This window comes from Colossoma macropomum, unplaced genomic scaffold (genome assembly GCF_904425465.1).
Source record: "Colossoma macropomum unplaced genomic scaffold, Colossoma_macropomum, whole genome shotgun sequence".
In the NCBI taxonomy this organism is placed as follows: domain Eukaryota; kingdom Metazoa; phylum Chordata; class Actinopteri; order Characiformes; family Serrasalmidae; genus Colossoma; species Colossoma macropomum.
In genome coordinates this window covers 9,108,381-9,126,300 of record NW_023494792.1, presented here as the reverse complement: position 1 = coordinate 9,126,300, position 17,920 = coordinate 9,108,381, and the positions used below count along the sequence as shown (strand labels likewise).

The 17,920-nt window shown below is 39.5% G+C and overlaps 2 protein-coding genes across 4 annotated transcripts; both read left to right on the top strand.

Annotated features, from left to right (window-relative positions):
* The first annotated feature begins 1,761 nt into the window (after positions 1-1,761).
* syt8 (synaptotagmin VIII) lies at positions 1,762-7,122 on the top strand. 3 transcript variants are annotated; one of them, XM_036575857.1, is made up of 9 exons: positions 1,762-2,032; positions 3,942-4,131; positions 4,438-4,607; positions 4,701-4,796; positions 5,304-5,471; positions 5,658-5,825; positions 6,113-6,230; positions 6,363-6,496; positions 6,691-7,122. In XM_036575857.1, the coding sequence occupies exons 2-9, from the start codon at positions 3,972-3,974 to the stop codon at positions 6,928-6,930; spliced, it is 1,254 nt and encodes a 417-aa protein (XP_036431750.1). In that variant the 5' UTR covers positions 1,762-2,032; positions 3,942-3,971; the 3' UTR covers positions 6,931-7,122. The 3 variants fall into 3 exon arrangements, with proteins under 3 accessions (XP_036431750.1, XP_036431751.1, XP_036431752.1); XM_036575858.1 differs by lacking the exon at positions 1,762-2,032 and adding an exon at positions 3,158-3,251; XM_036575859.1 differs by lacking the exons at positions 1,762-2,032; positions 3,942-4,131 and adding an exon at positions 3,161-3,251.
* A 3,719-nt stretch (positions 7,123-10,841) lies between these two features.
* Positions 10,842-16,795, top strand: LOC118811289. The gene is made up of 5 exons (XM_036575445.1): positions 10,842-10,848; positions 11,474-11,562; positions 12,155-12,241; positions 13,847-14,031; positions 14,222-16,795. Exons 2-5 carry the CDS (start codon positions 11,484-11,486, stop codon positions 15,092-15,094), a joined length of 1,224 nt encoding a protein of 407 aa, XP_036431338.1. The 5' UTR covers positions 10,842-10,848; positions 11,474-11,483; the 3' UTR covers positions 15,095-16,795.
* The last annotated feature ends 1,125 nt before the right edge of the window (positions 16,796-17,920 follow it).

Genomic DNA, 17,920 nt, shown 5'->3' with positions numbered 1-17,920 from the left:
GATCCTCGCTCGAACAGACGACGTACCACGAGCTGGTACTATTAACAGCCAATCAAATCACAGCTCATACCACAAATCTACCAAGAATGGGAGCCTCGAGCCAATCACATCGCAGATTCCTATCAAGATTTGACCAATCAGCTGGCTCAGCGATTAGAGGCTGGTTGCTGGAAGAGGGGCGTTTAAATTTGTATATAGTGATGATAAAAGTTACATTTACCTCGGAGATCAACACGAACGAGCAAGCACGTAATTCTTGGCAGCGTTAACCAATCAAATCACGGCCCTCCACCGTGAATCTACAAAGAATGGAAACCTCGCGCCAATCACAGCGCAGATCCCTACCAAGATCTGACCAATCAGCTTTTTTACCAATCGGATTAATTTTCTGTTCTATTCTTAGATTTGTTGGTGTTGGTGTGACACTTGCTAGCTCAGTCCTCTGTGGTGACCTGGCTTCACAGCTTCTCACATTCACTTTAGTCTGTCAGTTTTTTTTTCTTTTTTACTTGATAATCTTGTTTGAATCATATGGTGCTGACCAGCTAGCAGGAATTAGAATTAGTTTTATCTTATACTTTATTTGTTAGTCTGTAAGGTTATCCAGGTTGTGGCAGTAATGCTCAGTCACAATGCTACATTCCTAATTAGTAGGCTAGCAACATTAGTAGGTTAGTAACCTCATTTGGTGTTTATGAAGAGAATTTTTCCTGGTTCTGTGATGTTTATAAATTGAAGAACTGCTGGCTAGCTTTTCTGTTCCATGCTTCCTTCTAACAAGTCATTTTGTGGCTAATTCATGAGGTGTTCTGATGTGTATGTTGAGGTAAATTAATGCTAAACTAAATTAAAGATCTATTTGGTGCTAAATGAGTGCTCACAGAAATTATATCAGGTAATTCTGACAGAAAGCAAGCAAAATCCTAAAACTGAATCCATCCTTAATGATAAAATAGGTTTAATTCAGTTACAGAAAACATTTTTCCTTGTGTGCTGGAGACAAACATCAAATACTTAATATGTGCATTGAATTCTTTACTTGCATTTTGTTTCCTACAGATTTCAACAGTGTACCACAGTATAAATGCAATACAATAAGCAGTAACTAAACTGGATTAAACACAAGATAGGGCAACATTAACTACATACATACAGTACACAGTGCCCACAATAAACATATTTCACTGCGTCAAATAACATAGTCAGTAAAGTGAGTGTCTATTCAGATTAAGGTAATACTGTATATGCAATGTTATAATAAAATGTGTAATAGGGCAGTATAGCACATTGTAGCAGTGCACTTATTAGCAAGTTGTGTTCATTCAAGTCCTAAATAAGGGAAACATGTATTTACAAAGGCAAAACTACTGTTTTTGAGCTTCCTTTCATTTTTTGTGTCTCCTTGTTCTTTTGTTGTAAGCCCATATGATATCAATTGTCCACATATGCATAAGAAAACAGTTTCTAAAACTAACCGAACTAACTCCTGAAGTCTGAGTCAAAGCAAGGCTCAGATAGTTTCTGGTTACACAGTGTCATGACTAACAAACAATATTTACACAGAACTGGTTTCTATCCTTACTTCCACCTCAAATGCAAATATATTTGTATGCTCTTTTTGTCAACACCCTTGTACACTGTTAAAGTGAAGACACTGACAAATGATAGAGGCTGCATTATATAAGTCCACCATCTTTAGCACTTGGAAGACTTCCTCTTAGAGCTGTATTTTTTTTTACTGTATTTGTCACCTTATCTGTACTGACTTTTTTCCCGAAAGGTTCCACCTCACATACCTTGAACTATTTCTGTTCCTTTAAGGCACACTGTGTGAAGATGAGGTGTGGCAGGTAACTGTGCAAGAGAGTTTGGTGCACTGTGAGGAAAGCTGCCTCCATGGCCAGCTTATGTTTCTCCACTTTCTTCAGCGTGCACAAAGTGGCACGAAGACTGAGGCCTACAGAATAAACAACCTTGATGGAATTAAAGGAATGAAAAGGAAATATAGGCTTAAGTGAGACAGTATTAAAAGGTATGTATAAATTGTATATATTGTTGATAAATTAAATACACCCTCTAAACAAATACATGACTGAGCAAATCCTACAGATCATTGTAACGAGCTTAAAGAAGAATTGCACCAGTTACAAAAACTTAAATCAATGTCCCAGACATGTATATTTGTAACCATTTTGCACAATGACTTCTGTGAGGTAGTTTTCAAAGACATTCAGAGTTTTCAAAATTTCTGCATAATTCACTTGTTGAGAGCAAGTCATTCAGAGAGGTTTGATGTGAAATAGGTAGTTGTAGATACACTTACTGACTCAGATTTGTTTACAGTGGTGGTGATAGGAACCAGGGGGTGTCTAGAACGTGAATATAGCTTTTATATATATATATATATATATATATATATATATATATATATATATATATATATATATATATATATATACATATAGTTTTATATATGCAAAGTAACCCGAATTTTCTTCAGCGGCTGTTTTGCCTTACAACACCCTGCATGTACTTCTCTGCCGATATATTTCAAAAACGTATCTATAAACTATCGTGAAACAATGTTTTAGGCATCAGACAGCATATTTCTAACCATTTCATGCAATAGCTTTCTGTGAGGTAGTTTTAAGAGGCTTTAAGTGTTCCAGATATCTGGTTCCTATCACTGCTGTGAACTATTCCAAATCAATTAGTTTCTCTGGAACAGAGCATTTCACTTCAGACAACTCTGAATGACTGTTTACACCTTAACCATTTAATCTAGGTGGAATTTCGAAAAATTGGTGGAATTTCCCTTTTTTAAATTTTAGATGTCCAGTTCCTATTACCTCCACTGTGATCAATTATGATTCACCAAGTTTCTCTTCTCTTCTCTTCTCTTCTCTTCTCTTCTCTTCTCTTCTCTTCTCTTCTCATCCAACCACTCTGAATGACTTTGTTTACATCTTAACTATTTAATTATAAATTTTGACATAAAGGTGGAGTTCCTCTTTAAGTCTCCTTGCAAAACAGAGGGCTAAAATAAGAAAAAATGGTGACAGCACAGACAAGCTAAAAGCCTTTGTTTCATCTCTGACTTGATTGGCCTTTGCTTTGGGAAGTAACTTCCTTCCCCTCTCCATTAGCTGTTGTGTAGTGTAAAATCTTTGTAACACAATAGGAGCACAGTGTTTTAACCGGGGGGCTAGGACCACAACTGAAGACTGCTACTAAAGTACGATTCTGCAACAGTGAGTGTTATAATGATGTGAAGTCTTGGAGTTGCTATATACACATATAATTTCATTTTCTTGTAACTGTAAGCTTTAGCGTGTTGGGAACATTCACAGTGAGTTCTCGTATTTTGTTTCTTTTTGCATCAGTTGACTGAAACAGCTCTGATATGCAATGTCAAGGCAACAGATATCTACTCTGTAACACTATGTACCAAGTTTGAAGTTCCCTTCATGGTTGTGTGTAAATGTAACATATTTGCAGTGATTTCTGTGTGTTTCTGTTCTATCTTCATAGCCCCGGTGCTCTGTTTAATAGGGACATGTTTCATAGTAAAAGAATGTTATCACCACAGAAGCACACCCTGTTTAATGGACTGTTGCAGCAGATGTCAACATTCTTTGCAGTTGTTTAACTATGGTGGTGGCTAAATATCCGCTCTTTGTCAAGTATTCTATATACCTGGTGCATTTAGGTCATGGAGTAAATGGAGGGTTTTTTTTTTAGCTCCCAGTGAATCTCATTACACACATGCTCACTCATTAGTCCTTTTTAATTATTGTTTCTCTTAATAAATGAACCTAAGGAATTTCATCCCTGTTCGAAGAAGTGTAGTTACTATTCTGTCCAGTAGAGAGTGATATTGAGCAACAGTTCTTTCCAGCTGCTAAACACAAGACTGCTTCTCTTTTTATATGTATTCGCAGTGAGCCTCTGACCATCTCAACGCATCAGCCATGGCATCCAATTCTACATTAAACCACACAAGCACTAACACTTCGATCACTGTAGCTTCAACTTCCATTGCTCTCACTGTCACCAAAGTAACTACCAGCCCCTCCAACTCCACCACTGCAGCTCCTGGCTTTTGGCCCTCTCTGCTAGACAAGATTCCATGTAAGTATCTACAACGCTTGCCCCCTTTGGCTCCCCGCCCCCCTGCCTGCCCTGTTCACCCCTTGCCCCAGGATGGAGTACTGCTGACACCTGTTCCATGCAGCGTATCTAATTCCACTCCCAGCGCACATTTCTTACCTCTCACTTTTCACTTGTTACAAGTTTATCTCTCTTTAATCCTGCTGGCTGTGCTCTTGCCTAATACTTCAGATGTGTGCCATAGTGCTGGCTACAGCTACACCAGCCTTGCCGGTCTGTTTCTACAATATTGGGGATAAACTTCTCTTTTTATACCCCCTCTCACAGTGCCAAGATGGGCCATCTATGCTATCATTGCCCTCATCCTCCTGGTGATATTAATTTGTGTGCTGTGCTGCTGTGTAAAGTGCTGCTGCAAAGGGAAAAAGAAGAAGAAAAAGAAGCCAGATCAGAAGATCAACCTGAAGGGGCTAAATGGAAGCACTACAACAGCACTGGTGAGATATTAGGCATTTTAACTCTGTGCAGATTCTCATTGGTGGACTTAAAGGTGGAGTCTTCTCTGACTGGATGACTAATGTGATTGACAGGTGCAGCCTGAGACAGAGGATGCAGAGTATGGATCAGTTGACGAGAGGAGAGGGAAACTACTTTATTCCCTAGAGTACAATACAGCACGCTCAGAGGTTCACTTTTAAGTCTACTTAATATGCGAATAAGTGTTTTTCCAAACTGGAACTGCAAAATGTATGAGTTGCAAGATACTGAATTAGTATTGTTAGATTTCACGTATTCCACATAATTCATTCATCCATTCATTCGTTCATTAATTCATTCATTCATTCATTTATTTATATTCAGGAACAGCTGTTCCATGTGTTGCTCTTGATGATCAATACAAATTTCACACCACATCCAGTTATTTACAATACAAAGGGTTTTGTTCCAAAATACATGACAGACCACTTTACAATTATTATTACTTTTTTTGTTCATGATATACATTGTTGGAAGAGGGCTTTTAGTGGGTAAGAAATATTAGTGCTATATTATGGTGAATATTACCTTTGTTAGAAAAAAAAAAAGTATTTTCTATTATACGTCCAAAATTGCTACAAATGCTATTGCATTTTGAAATTAAGCTCTTCATTTCTTAGTTAACATTTGATTGCTATGGCTGTCTTTTCTTTTAGATGACTGTTGGAATAAAGGAGGCTGCAGAGTTAAAGGCTATGGACCATGGAGGAACATCTGACCCTTATGTAAAAGTTTACATCCTACCCTACAAGTCCAAAACCTTTGAGACCAAAGTGTTCAGAAAAACTCTCAACCCAGTGTTCAATGAACACTTTAAATATCAGGTAAATTTAATAATTCTACAGCTCTTTATTGGCAGCAAAATGGCAGTGGGCCATAATGAATTTGTGATTGTTGTTGATTCCAATTTGATATTTTAGAGATTTTTTAGTTCCTAAACATGACCTTTAATTCTTCTTAAGATTCTTCTCATAGGTCATTTTTCTCATGGCTGTTCGTTCTGTGTTAAGATGAGTCAAAAGGAGCTCAGTGAGTCTACACTCGTGATGCAGGTCTACGATTTCAATAGATTCTCCAAGCATGATGTGATTGGTGAGCTGAGGCTTGAGCTTTCTGCTGTGGACTGGAACCATGTGATCGAGGAGTGGAAAGACCTGAGCGAGCCCTCAAAAAATGAGGTACAGATTTGACCTTCTTCTCTCAAGGATTTGGTTATATGAACTGTAAATATGTCATAGCCAACCCTCAAAGCCTCAGTTATAAGTTCAAGAGAGCAATACTGAACTGTCTTATAGTGCATTTATGCAGTAGTGATCACAGCAGCAAATGATTCCTAGTCAAACAAAATCAGTTAATATGAAGAAAATTAGGCCAAGGTTAAGCTTGTTATTTGAGTTCACCAACACTCATGAGTCACGACCAAGTCAAAGTGCACTTTTTAATATTGCAAGTTGTACCTTCACAGCAAGAGCATCTGGGAGAGATTTGTTTCTCTCTGCGATACGTTCCTACTGCAAGTAAGCTCACTGTAGTGATTCTAGAGGCAAAGAACTTGAAGGAAATGGACCATGGGGGATCTTCAGGTTAGTTATAAAGTCCTTTCCTTAAGTGGTAAATTGAGCCTGAATTGCCAGATTTTAGTTCAGTGATTATGATGAAATTAATCCATACACTTATGATTCAGATTTCTCATTCTGGTTTTGACCATGTTATAGACCCATATGTTAAAGTCCAGTTGATTCTGGATAAGAAGAAGTGGAAGAAAAGGAAGACAACAGTGAAGAAGCAGACACTGAATCCTTATTTCAATGAATCGTTTACCTTTGAGGTGTCCTTTGAACAAATTCAGGTGAGTCATATGTTTACTGTTTAGCACTCCAAATAAGCTAAGTTTAATCTTATATGTGACATTCTGGAAACTCCTATAGAGATCTCTCAATATTCAAAACATATCCTCAGCTTTATTGGACATAAATTGTACACACTTAGCCATTTCCATGCATTAAACTATAGGTGTCTTTTACATTGATTCTGTCTAAACAGAAAGTGCAGCTGGTAATCTCTGTGTGGGACCACGACAAAATGAGCAGGAATGACGCCATTGGGAAGATTTTCTTAGGCTGCGATGCTACGGGTAATCAGCTGCGCCACTGGGCGGACATGCTGTCAAACCCACGTAGGCCAATGGCTCAGTGGCATACACTGCTCTCAGCTGATCAGGTGGACTCAACACTGGCCTTAAGACGCACATTGAAAATTCCATTCATCAATAAGACTTTCTGAAAGTGCTGCACTACAGTACTGCGCTTCTCCAGTCTTCAGCTTGCTGAGCAGTGCTCTGTTGCCACTTTTTTAAAACTTGTTACAAATGTGCAATTTCTCTAATACATATCAGAAGCAGTCTTGTCTTGACTGCTTTTGACTAGTGTAAATTATCATGTAATTAACAAATAAGAAGGAACAAATAAGACTACGATTTTATAGAGTAAGAACAATCACTATAAAGAACATTTTTCAGTTTTATGAAATTGTGCACTCCAAGAGAGTGAACACTGACACACGGGTTAAAGTTTTAGACTATGTTATTCACTAAACCCTGAAATGTACATTCCAGGTTTTTGCATATATTAATACAGATGATGACTGGTTGATTGTCTTTTTGCTATTAAATAAATCCCTAACCTTGGTAAACAGAAATCCCACTTACATCTTACTTAAAACTTGTTCTGCCTCCATGTTACCTTCTAGTAGGTTCTACAGGAAAGACCACAGCATCAGCCTGGGGAATGTTCTCCAGTACACTATACATGTTGATTTCTCTGGTGGCAGTACACACACGCAAACAGATTTCTCTGGTGGCAATAATAGATTAGGGTCTGTATGCACAGTGTCAGCACACATCTGGTTTAATTAGGCCATTTTAATGAGATTTCAACTCCTCTGTGGCTGCACACAACTACAACATTGACGAAATTTCACACTGATTAATATAGAGTGAAGAATTTGTTGTTCTACATACGTGTTTGCTTACCATTGCTCACTTTAATAATACATTAAAGTGATGGTAAAAGCAATCATTTATTACTTTAGCTGACATTTTCTAAGCTCTGGAATTAAAACAGTTATGTGGAGCTGATAAAAGTTTGTTGACAAGCAAACTGTGTATTATTTTATGGAAAATAGGTCTTAATTAGGCCGTGTGTGTTGGTCGGGTACTATTTTTTTTTCTTTTTTGGAAGCCCTATCCCAATCTTAACATTTAAGCACTCTATTTTCTGAATGTGAGTCCAAAAGTATTTTTAGTGGAGATACATTAGTAACACACAGAACCTCCATATGTATTTGCTGACCATAAGAGAAACCATGAACGCCATAAAAACATTCTCAGCTGCACAGAAAAGGGTACCCTGTAGCATCAGAGCCATCCGGCAGGCGTGACCTTCAGGCCGTTTCTTATCCCTGCTGTGAACACTGCAGAGCTGTGATCCTCAGAGAGGGACAGCACTGATAAATGGACAGCTAAGAGGGCTACTGACAGGCTGACACAAGTCCAACTGAGCTGCCTATAGGGGCTGCAGACCAAATCAAAGCTTGGATGATCTAGGGAGTAACATATCCTTCCTGCGTGCAGTCTAGTCTAATATATTAGACTTTCAGCCGATCACTGAAGATGACTTCATTTATTCACATAGATGTAATCTCTCTGCTATATATGGAAAGTTTTTTTTCATTTTGCCCTTTTACAGATCTTTGTGTTTCAGCATGACCATAAATGGATGGAACACAGAGTGAGGAGTTTTTAATCTAATCTAATTTATCTCCCACACTAATTTATGAAGTAAATCTTATTTACATGCTGGTAATCACACTTGTCTGTTCAGAAAACTTGTGCGTGTGTGTGTGTGTGTGTGTGTGTGTGTGTGTGTGTGTGTGTGTGTGTTTGTCCACTGTCTTCATTGTGCTCAGGCCTATGAGAGTGGTGGTTTTAAGATATTCACATCTTGTCTGCAGCTGAATGCGAGAGAGCAAGGGAAAGCTCTTTGAAATGTAAATCATACAACCCACTGGTGTGGACCACATCTTCATCTTTATGATGCATCTGTAAGGGTCCATTAACGCTACGTCTACTTAACATCATATGCAGTTTGTGTTGTAACCTTTCTGTATTTAGCATTAATAAAATCTTCAAATCAAAAAGCATAGCCTGTGTGTCAACAGCTCAGTTTTAGTTTTAGTTTATGAAATTATTAGTTTAATTAAATTTCATTCTCTTATTTTGCAGAACCCATGAAGATGTATTTTAATGGTGCAATAATACAAATCTCCCATTTAAGGGCCTGTACATTTTTTTTTAATAAAAGAGTTTAATGTAATATATACACGTTGTTAAAGTTTAAAAATGTACTGTTCACTCCACAGTCCATATGGGAAGTAAACTGCAAGAACAGTCCGCTGTGAATTCACTGTTTTTGTAATGTCACAAAAACATCACATTCACATTTACCCACCTATTCAGCCTACAGAAGTTTAGGCTTGCTTGTTCATGATGAAGCTAAAAAGACTGTTTTAGCCTGGAGTGCTTTTTAAATGAGGCAATACAATCAGAACAGAGGTCATTTACATACATATTTTAAAAGGTCACTAATGTAAACAGCCTATTTAAACTGATTTTTTAAAAATTCTACATGATGAAATAGTTGAGATGTAAACAAAGTCATTCAGAGTGGTTTGGTGTGAAATGCTCTGTTCTAGAAAACCTACTGAGTCCGAACTGTTCACAGTGGTGGTGATAGCAACCAGCCGTCCACCTCTAAAAGATCCTTCACAGAAAGTTAATACATGAAATGGTTATGAATACACTGCCTAATAACATCACAAAACTGATGAGGCAGTTTTGTGATGAGGTTTTGGCTTAAAATTTAAATCAAATTTAATTTAATTCATTCATGGTGGAGGGGTACATGCAGGGTGCTGTAAGGCGAAACAGTCCCCAAAGAATTTTTTTTTTTCAGATTTATGGCTATTTTACCATCATCAACATTACATATAAAAACTCAGAAGACACGCATAGGTTCACTGCTGGTTTTGGATAGTAAATAAAATGGCTGTATTGATGTTGTAGACATTGTGACCCCTGGTTCCTGTCACCCTCACTGCAAAGAAATTTGAGTCTTTAAGTTTCTCTATAATAATCGTTTCACATCAAACCACTCTGAATGAATCTGTTTACATCTCAGCCACTGAATTATGCAGAACTTTTAAAAAATGGTGGAATTCCCCTTCAAAAGAAAAATAGCTAATTCTTAATAGTCAATAGTTATTCTTATAGTTAGAGAATATACTGTTAAAATGAATTATGATGCAGACAAATATGGACTTGAAGAAGAAATACAATACAAGCAAAATGCAGGATATGGTCCATTTACCTCCACGCATTGTAGGTTTACCCTGTGAGCAAATAAGTCAGAGGTAGGATGTGGACTGGAGGAGGCTTGAGCAGGTTATTGCTGGGGCAGAGTCACCACAGAGCAGAGCGTGACATCATCGTCAGGCAGGGTTTCCTGGAAACCCAGAGAGCGCTGAAGCAGTCCAATCAAACAGTGATAGGAGGCAGAGGGGCCTCAGAAGTGATTGCACTGTCTGATTGTCCCTAACGCAGATAACAAACAGTGCTAAGCTCCCTCAGCCACCTGACAGCTTTGGCCCACATCATCAGCAAGAAAGTAAATATCACCAGGTAAGTGAGCATCTGTGACCGTTTAGATTTGGAAAAAGATCGAAAACAACTGCATGTTTCTTTTTTGCTGGCTCCTTTTATAAGACATAGTTTTCAATTATGCTTTTTGATAAAAAAATAAATAAATGTAAAGAAAAATAGCAATAAAAAGTATTTGACTAAGATTATACATAATTTCAGAGCTGTCAAATAATATTTCCAGTACTTGTACTTTTCTGCTAAACTTATCGTAGAGAGGCTCCAAATTAATATTCTGTATCAATTTCATTGTATGATTTAAATTACACAAGAAATGTATTAGAAAGCGGAGCAAACGATAAGCAGCGCGCGGTAGTCCACTGCAGAGAGCCTACAAACAGGTCGTACTACATTTCCCGTCGTGCTCTCTCGTCGCTTGTGTGAGCTCACGTTTCCACGTGAGCTCCATTCAGCTGAGCGCTGTAAAGGCTGAGTGAATGGCTCGGGTTCGTGCACTAACCTTCTCACTTTAATGGTATTTCCAGCAGATAATGCGTCGTAGCGTGCTTGATGTGGTCTTCTTGTGCTGTTCCGCGACCCTCTTAACGTGTTTCTTGGAGTATTTTGCATGCATGGCTCAGGAAATAACGGCAGCTGCATCAGCCAGCCAGCCTGCCAGAAATCAGCCAGTTGATGATAAAGGTGCTCTCTCTCTTTCTCTCTCTCAAGACACGGACATTGGTGGTCCGCAGTGAGCTCCAAATGATTTTACCCGAGCCAGCAGATCGCAGTCTGCGGCACTAGATAGTTACGTAAGGATTAGTTGAAATGCAGGCGCAGTAGGACGATGCAGGAGCTGTGTTTAACGTGATATTTCTGCTCAGACTTTGGTGTTTCCCAACCGCTCAGTTATGGAATGCAACGTTGCGGGTTGCGGGGGTGTTCCCCTTCCTTACCATCAAGTTAGTTATTGTGTATGCAGAAAGAAGGAAAGAGAGAGAGAGGTCCTTTCTAGCTATGCGTTATATATATATATATAATATATATATATATATATATATATATATATATATATATAATCTCACACATACAGAGTATAGGATCCAGTTGTAATTCATGTGTTATCAACAGGAGGCAGAAGATGGAAACCGTGAAAACATGGAACCATGATTTTATTTCACTTAACCAGCTGGATAAGAAAATCCACTCCAAACAAAATGGTAAGATAGCTTAAAACCTCATCATCAAGCCTAGTATTTGGTCACAAGAGGACAAATATGATAAGCTCTTTAATGTTAGTTCACAAATTAAGATTTTGGCCTTATGTTAAATCTATCTTCTTGACACATGTATTGGCATTGTCACATACTTGCTTCTATTATATCACAGTGATAACTCAGGAAGGATGGCCCTTATGCCTACCTATATTTGCGGAGTTTTATTCCAAAATGCTGTGTATCCATTTGTTGGAATTTTGGATGCTTTGGAAGTTTTTTTAAAGAATAACAGTTGGCCTATAATGGAAAACACATTTTATTTCTCCGACAACTGATTTTGTTGATTATAAAATAGCGTTGGTGTTTCTGGTTTGTGTAAAGTCCACTCCCAACAATGTAGATCATTTTAAAAAAATCTTGAAAGTGATCTATAATGTTTTTTTTTTTGTACAGTGCAGAGATTTTGTGTCTAATAGAATTTGAATACAAAGTAAGAAGTACTCTGACGTTGTCACTTGGAGAACTGCAGAACGTAAGCTACTGATAGCTGACGTCTGAGGAATCTCAGTACTTATTTCAACTTTTGGTTTTCTAGGCATGATTGCCAAGAATCTCCTCAACACTCTCAAGATCCGTAACCATTTACAGCTCCAGCCCATTTCTCGTTCAGCATGTGCTACTGGTAAGTAATAGCAACCACTTCAGTCAATTCCAGCGATTTCAAATGCATTGTCAGCTGTATTTTGTATAGCAGAGAAGATGCTGCAAAACTGTCATGACAGTATTCCTCATCTTATTAAAAAGAAATCTTTTTTTCAATTTTGCTTGGCGAGTCACATGCTGAAGAATTTCCCACATGGTCTGATGAAAGGCTTTGAGAAGGTGCTTTTTCAGCTGTGTTTTAATTAGTTACATTTAGTGATGCACACTATCAAACACAGACATAGACACACCTTTTCCTGTGTTTCTGTATTTACCCATTAAGTCAGTCCATTTTGAATTTGTCATAATGTGTAGAATGTATATAAAATACCATGTATACCCTAACTGAGGAACTGTGGAACTTGTTTTGCTGTTTCACCATTTCTCCTAGTAAACAACCAGCTAATTTTCCTTGAAGATATATGGGCGGCTGTCTTGTGTACTTCCTAGTACAGCACAGGCTGATGTACAAGAGTGCACAGACACGAATGCTTTGTGCTGCCACAGCTATTTGAAATTGCACTCTGTTATCAAATGCGCTTGTCGTCAATCAGCTGAACAATAAAGCGTTTGAGCAGCAGTCTGAAGTGAGATATGTGGGAGTATTAATGCCTGCGTCGTGTTGCAGTGGATCAAAAAGACCCTTCAACTCCCTTAATGAGTGTCCTCCTAGGATCTGCAGACAGGGTTTCCACGGCCCCTCTGAGACAGGTGGCTCACACACATACACATAGAACAGCTCCAAGTTAGCCTTTTAATTCCTGTCACTAAGGGTCTAGACTGAAACACCTCTCAGAATGAGAGGTGGCTCAGCTCAGTTACATTATTTTGAAGGAAAATGGTGAATCAGATTTGGAAATATTGGAAAACTGGGTAAATTGGTTGAAAATTGTATGTGTTTTCACCAGTCCATGGACTCAATTTGCTTTAGCAATTAAATTGCTGTTCCTATGTTTTTTTTTTTTACATGAAAAACGAGCCTTGGCTTTAAAAAGAAAGGCAGAGCTTGAATAAAGAGGGAGCTCTTACTTTTGTGATTTTCCCATTGTGGGACATTAGACATTAGAATTATCTTATCTTACAAGACCAAGCAAGCTTAGTTCAGCTGAAGCACAAACACACCAACATTCTTTTTCAGAATGTTTAACCTTTACCAATTACTTTAATGTAGGTTCCTGAACATATTTCTTCCTCATGAGGCATAATGCAAAATTTTTAGGTTCTTGGGCAATTCCCTGTGCTCAAACGTGGTGTGTCATAAGCTATTTAGCTGGCTCATGTTAAGGAGGCATCATTCTTGGATGGGATCTGTGTAACTAGCTGTCTACAGTTACCTGATTATTGTGAGAATTTGAGTAAACCTTCAAGGCAACAAGTCATTTACAACTGCATTCAGTGTTGAAATATTTGTCTTTTGAAACTGTTGCAGCCCCAACCAACCAAAGCGCTGCCTACAGCAATAAAGGAGAGTCACTTAGGGACACTGGCTATTTTTTGCTTGTCTGATCCGCTGTCAGACAAAGATAGATAACTTGTATACTACTGCTTATCCTTCTTGTTATTTTCCTTGTCTTACCTGTGTTAGGATCCTGTCCAGATCTGATCATGAGTAGGAATGAGCAGCCTGACTCACGACCGGTCCCCATGGCACTGACCCCACAGCTGCCACCCAGAACCCACCGCCCCCTCTGCCTTTCAGTGTCCTCTGACAGCAATGGCCGCTTTAAAGCTCTGGAGACCCAGGAATGGAAGAACAACCTCAAAGCTCAGGTATGGGCAGTGGGTCCGCATCTCTGGTGTGTTACACCAGAGTTCACCCAGCCAATGCACCACATATAACGTCTTTATTTGGTATTGCTTTTTTCAGTATGTTCAATACTGAATCAAGACAGTTAAATTTGGAGCACTATGATCTGAGGCAGCTACATCAGCTATGTGTGTGTATGTGCTTGCTCTGCAGATGGAGCAGGCCCACAGTGCTGGGGCTGCCAGCAGCACAGGTTCTTTGGAGAGGGCATCACTCTTTTGTGCTTCTGGCTCCACCACCACCTCCAGCTCGGGCCTCTCCAGCCCCGTGGAACTGCTCACCAAAAGCAAGTCGTCGAGCCGCTTTTCTCTCTTTTCCCCGCCATGGAACAGTAGCTCGGAGTCCGATTCCAACCCCCCATCTCGCTCCGGGTCCAAGAAACTGCGCAACTACAGCCGCAGGGCAGGACCTGTCGGGGTCAAGACTGGACCTGAGACCCCGGAGCCCAAGCAGAGCGGCCCAGAGCACTTCCAGTACTCAGAGCCTGTTATCTCCAAGGTGACAGACTACATCTATGTGGGGAACCTAAACGCGGCCTATAGCGGTCGAACACTATGCCGCAACAACATTGACAGTATCATTGACATGAGCAGCCTGCCGGGGGAAACTTGTTTAAGCTTGATTCCCTGCACCTGCTCACGGGGGGCCAAGCACAGTTGGTCTCGACTTAAGGTGGACATCAGCGAGCTGCCAGACATGGCGCGGGATGGCCTGGCCCTGCGCCAGCGCTGCTTTGAGGACATCAACGAGTGCATTGATGCCTCCACAGAGAAGAGGAAACGCGTGCTGGTGCACTGCCGTGATGGCTTCTCACTCGCCCCCACTTGCGTCATCCAGTACCTCATGATCAAGCAGAACATGAGGCTGATCGCTGCCTATGAGCTGCTGAGAGCCAAGCACCCAGTCAACATTCGCGAGTGCCACCAGAATGTGCTGGTGAGCCTGGAGAGGGCCCTGCGGCCTGGGGGAAACACGGACCCCGAGTGCTTCAAACAGGCCATCTCGCGCAAAGTGGCATGGACCTAACTGTACTGTAATACACTACACGTTTATGTTCTGGCTTCTATCTAATACATTTGTTTTCTTTTGTGATTGGGGAAAGGCAGCCTTTTTGCATCCGGCAGTGAGCTACAAGGTTGGAGAAAACTTCTAGCTCTGACAATTAATTTTTTTATCAGTGCACTGGCCAATTCAAAAAGCTTGAAAATTTAACTCAGTTCTCTTCCAGACTAAACTTGAGAGGGGAAAAAACAAGCAGAAGTAATGCACTGTATAGCTGCTAAACATGGGGGGCTTTCTGAGGATATGTCTCCTGTGGTTAATGATTAGACTCTCAGTTTGGTGCTGAAGTCTTGTGTGTATGTGTGAGGGAGGGTCTGCAGCCATAGCACAAGCTATAAATTTATGTTTCAGGGGAACATGAAAGGAAATCTCAGGAGACCCAATGATGTCAAACATGGCTACATGATAAAGCTGACCAGAGATGAGGTCGACTACTACGCAGACGTGTTCAACTTCTCCAACTGGACTGCCTGTGAATAATGGTCACTGACTCTACTCATTGAGTGTCAGTCTAGTGAGGTCATTGGCTGCTGCCATTGTAAACATAAACACAAAAACTTTGCCTGCAGTTTAATAGTCTAAAACATGTTGAAATCTCTGCATTTTCCAGAGTCATTGGACATTCTAAACAATATGTAGGTAAGAGTTGTCCTCCATGAGGAACCCAGTCACTTACCAACTGTCTTCTCCAGTCATGTGAAAATCGTCTTTGGACGAAAATTAGCTTTGGAGCTTGAGAAGTGTGGACTATCGTTGTATTGTTGTGTGTGCAGTAAAACTGGAACTGACCCGTCTGTATCTTTGATGGATTGTCAGCATTAGTGTTCATGGATTTGACAGAATTGTGAAGCAGTGTCCAACTGCAAAGACCTTGTATTGCACTACGTTGTATAGAAACTGCACAAGTGAAATGCTCATTAGATGACACCCCGTTTCTTTTGGTTCTTCATTGCTCAGCACAAATAGATTCATTATTTTTTGGATTATTATGGTACATAGTTCTTGTGTTCTGATTAATTGATTGCTATTGTATTTTCCTTAGCCCTTTAGGAAAATCTAACAAACCCTCAGAACTATGTGGTATTGCTTATACTTGTCAGCAGTGCTTATTATATTTTGATATTTAGTGAGCAGTGTGATGAGGAGAGAAGCTCCTGAGGTTTTGGTGCCTTTGTTTAAAATCGTCCCGTGTGATTGTATTGTGACATTCACACACTATGTATGCAGTTGTCAGGCACTGACAATTTTTTTACGCTCTGAAATGTTCTGTATAAATGCTACTCTTTGTTCTGCTGTGAGTAACGCATTGTGATGTATGGCAGAGCACAGTTCTGTACAGTTACGTAAAGGTTTTGTTGCAGTGGTCATTCCGTGCACAGTGACAGTATTTTCAATCAGTGTGGTGATGGCTAGTGCATCTCAGTCTGAGTGGTCATTTCTTAGTCCCTACAGGTCTGCTGTTCACTAAAAACATTAACAAAATTTAAAACTATATTGAGCTTAACTAGAATGATTTCTGTTGTTGTATATTTCTAAAGGATGCTACTTTTAAGGTCTAACTTGATCTCAGGTGAACTTTATTGGCTTAGACTATAATGCTCTCTGTTTAAGTTAGATACCACAATAATGTGACAATGTATTTTCTGTATCATGTTTTTAAAGTCTTATGCATTTGTATATGTAGATATTAAAGAAAAAAAATCAATTCACTTGTGACTCTATTTGTACTTAAACAGTAATTAAAACATTTACTACAGGAAGCCGTGGTGCTTCAAGTAATTAATTATTAGTGGGTTGTTCTCAAGCCTTTTCAGTTACGTTGACCTTAAAGGTAACTGCAGACAAGATATCAGCACTTCATTATTTATTCTTAACTGCTTGCCTCTCTTTAAGGAAACAGCTAAAGTGTCTCTGTTGAGAGTCGTCATTCAACAGTTTACACCTCTGACCAATCCAACCAAAGCTTTTCCCCTCTCCATTACGCACACTCTGCGTGTGTGCACTTGTATGTGCATAGGTTATAATAACTCTCAGGCTTCACCCCCTTAATGCCCTTCAGAATTCTTGCTTAGTGTACCATCTCCACTAATGCTTCTGTTCTTCCAGTTAGTCTAGAAACCCCTAACATCTTTTCTTCCCTATCCATTTAAAACAGATGGAATGATGAGAGATCGTTTTTCTTGTCTACTAGAGATGGCATATGAGAACAGCTATCAGGCCGATATCTAGAATATGAATTGGATATCGAAGGGAAAACATTTTTTTTCCTGTGGGGTAGTGGACTGAGTAGTTTAAGCATGATAGCCTATTTTTAGACGTTCATCTTGAGTAAAGTGCTTCAATTAAAAATGGCATATTTTAAAGCTCAGTAGTTTTAGTTGAAAAAAATATTACAGTGGTATTGGCTGATACTCAAGGTTTCAATATCAGCATCAGAAAAAAAAACATGTTATCATGCTGTCTGTGCTGTCTTTATGTCTGGACCACCAGAAGCCTAGAAAATCAAAAGAACATTAAATTTGCTACATGCTTAAGAAAGCTGCATGTTTTTGGAGATATGCATTGTGGTGGGTTGCTCTGAATCAGCTCCCCAGGTTGTTTCCTTTGCTGCATACCATCAGGCTCTTAGTTTCCATTCCATTACATCCACATTCGTCCTCTCCTCAGCTCTTGTTTCTGCAGTTGGATTCCTTCCTGCCGGTCCCCCAAGTCCCTAGTGCTCCGCCACATCAATGACAGCTCTGCACCTACTGCCCTGTTTACTTTAGCAGTGTCCCAACTTCACCACCC

Coding starts and splice junctions, on each gene's coding strand:
- syt8 (XM_036575857.1), top strand. CDS start 3,972: ATGGCATCCAATTCTACATTAAACCACACAAGCACTAACACTTCGATC. Junction 4,132..4,437: donor TCTGCTAGACAAGATTCCAT/GTAAGTATCTAC, acceptor CCCCTCTCACAG/TGCCAAGATGGGCCATCTAT. Junction 5,472..5,657: donor ATGAACACTTTAAATATCAG/GTAAATTTAATA, acceptor TTCTGTGTTAAG/ATGAGTCAAAAGGAGCTCAG.
- LOC118811289 (XM_036575445.1), top strand. CDS start 11,484: ATGGAAACCGTGAAAACATGGAACCATGATTTTATTTCACTTAACCAG. Junction 12,242..13,846: donor TCGTTCAGCATGTGCTACTG/GTAAGTAATAGC, acceptor TACCTGTGTTAG/GATCCTGTCCAGATCTGATC. Junction 14,032..14,221: donor AGAACAACCTCAAAGCTCAG/GTATGGGCAGTG, acceptor CTTGCTCTGCAG/ATGGAGCAGGCCCACAGTGC.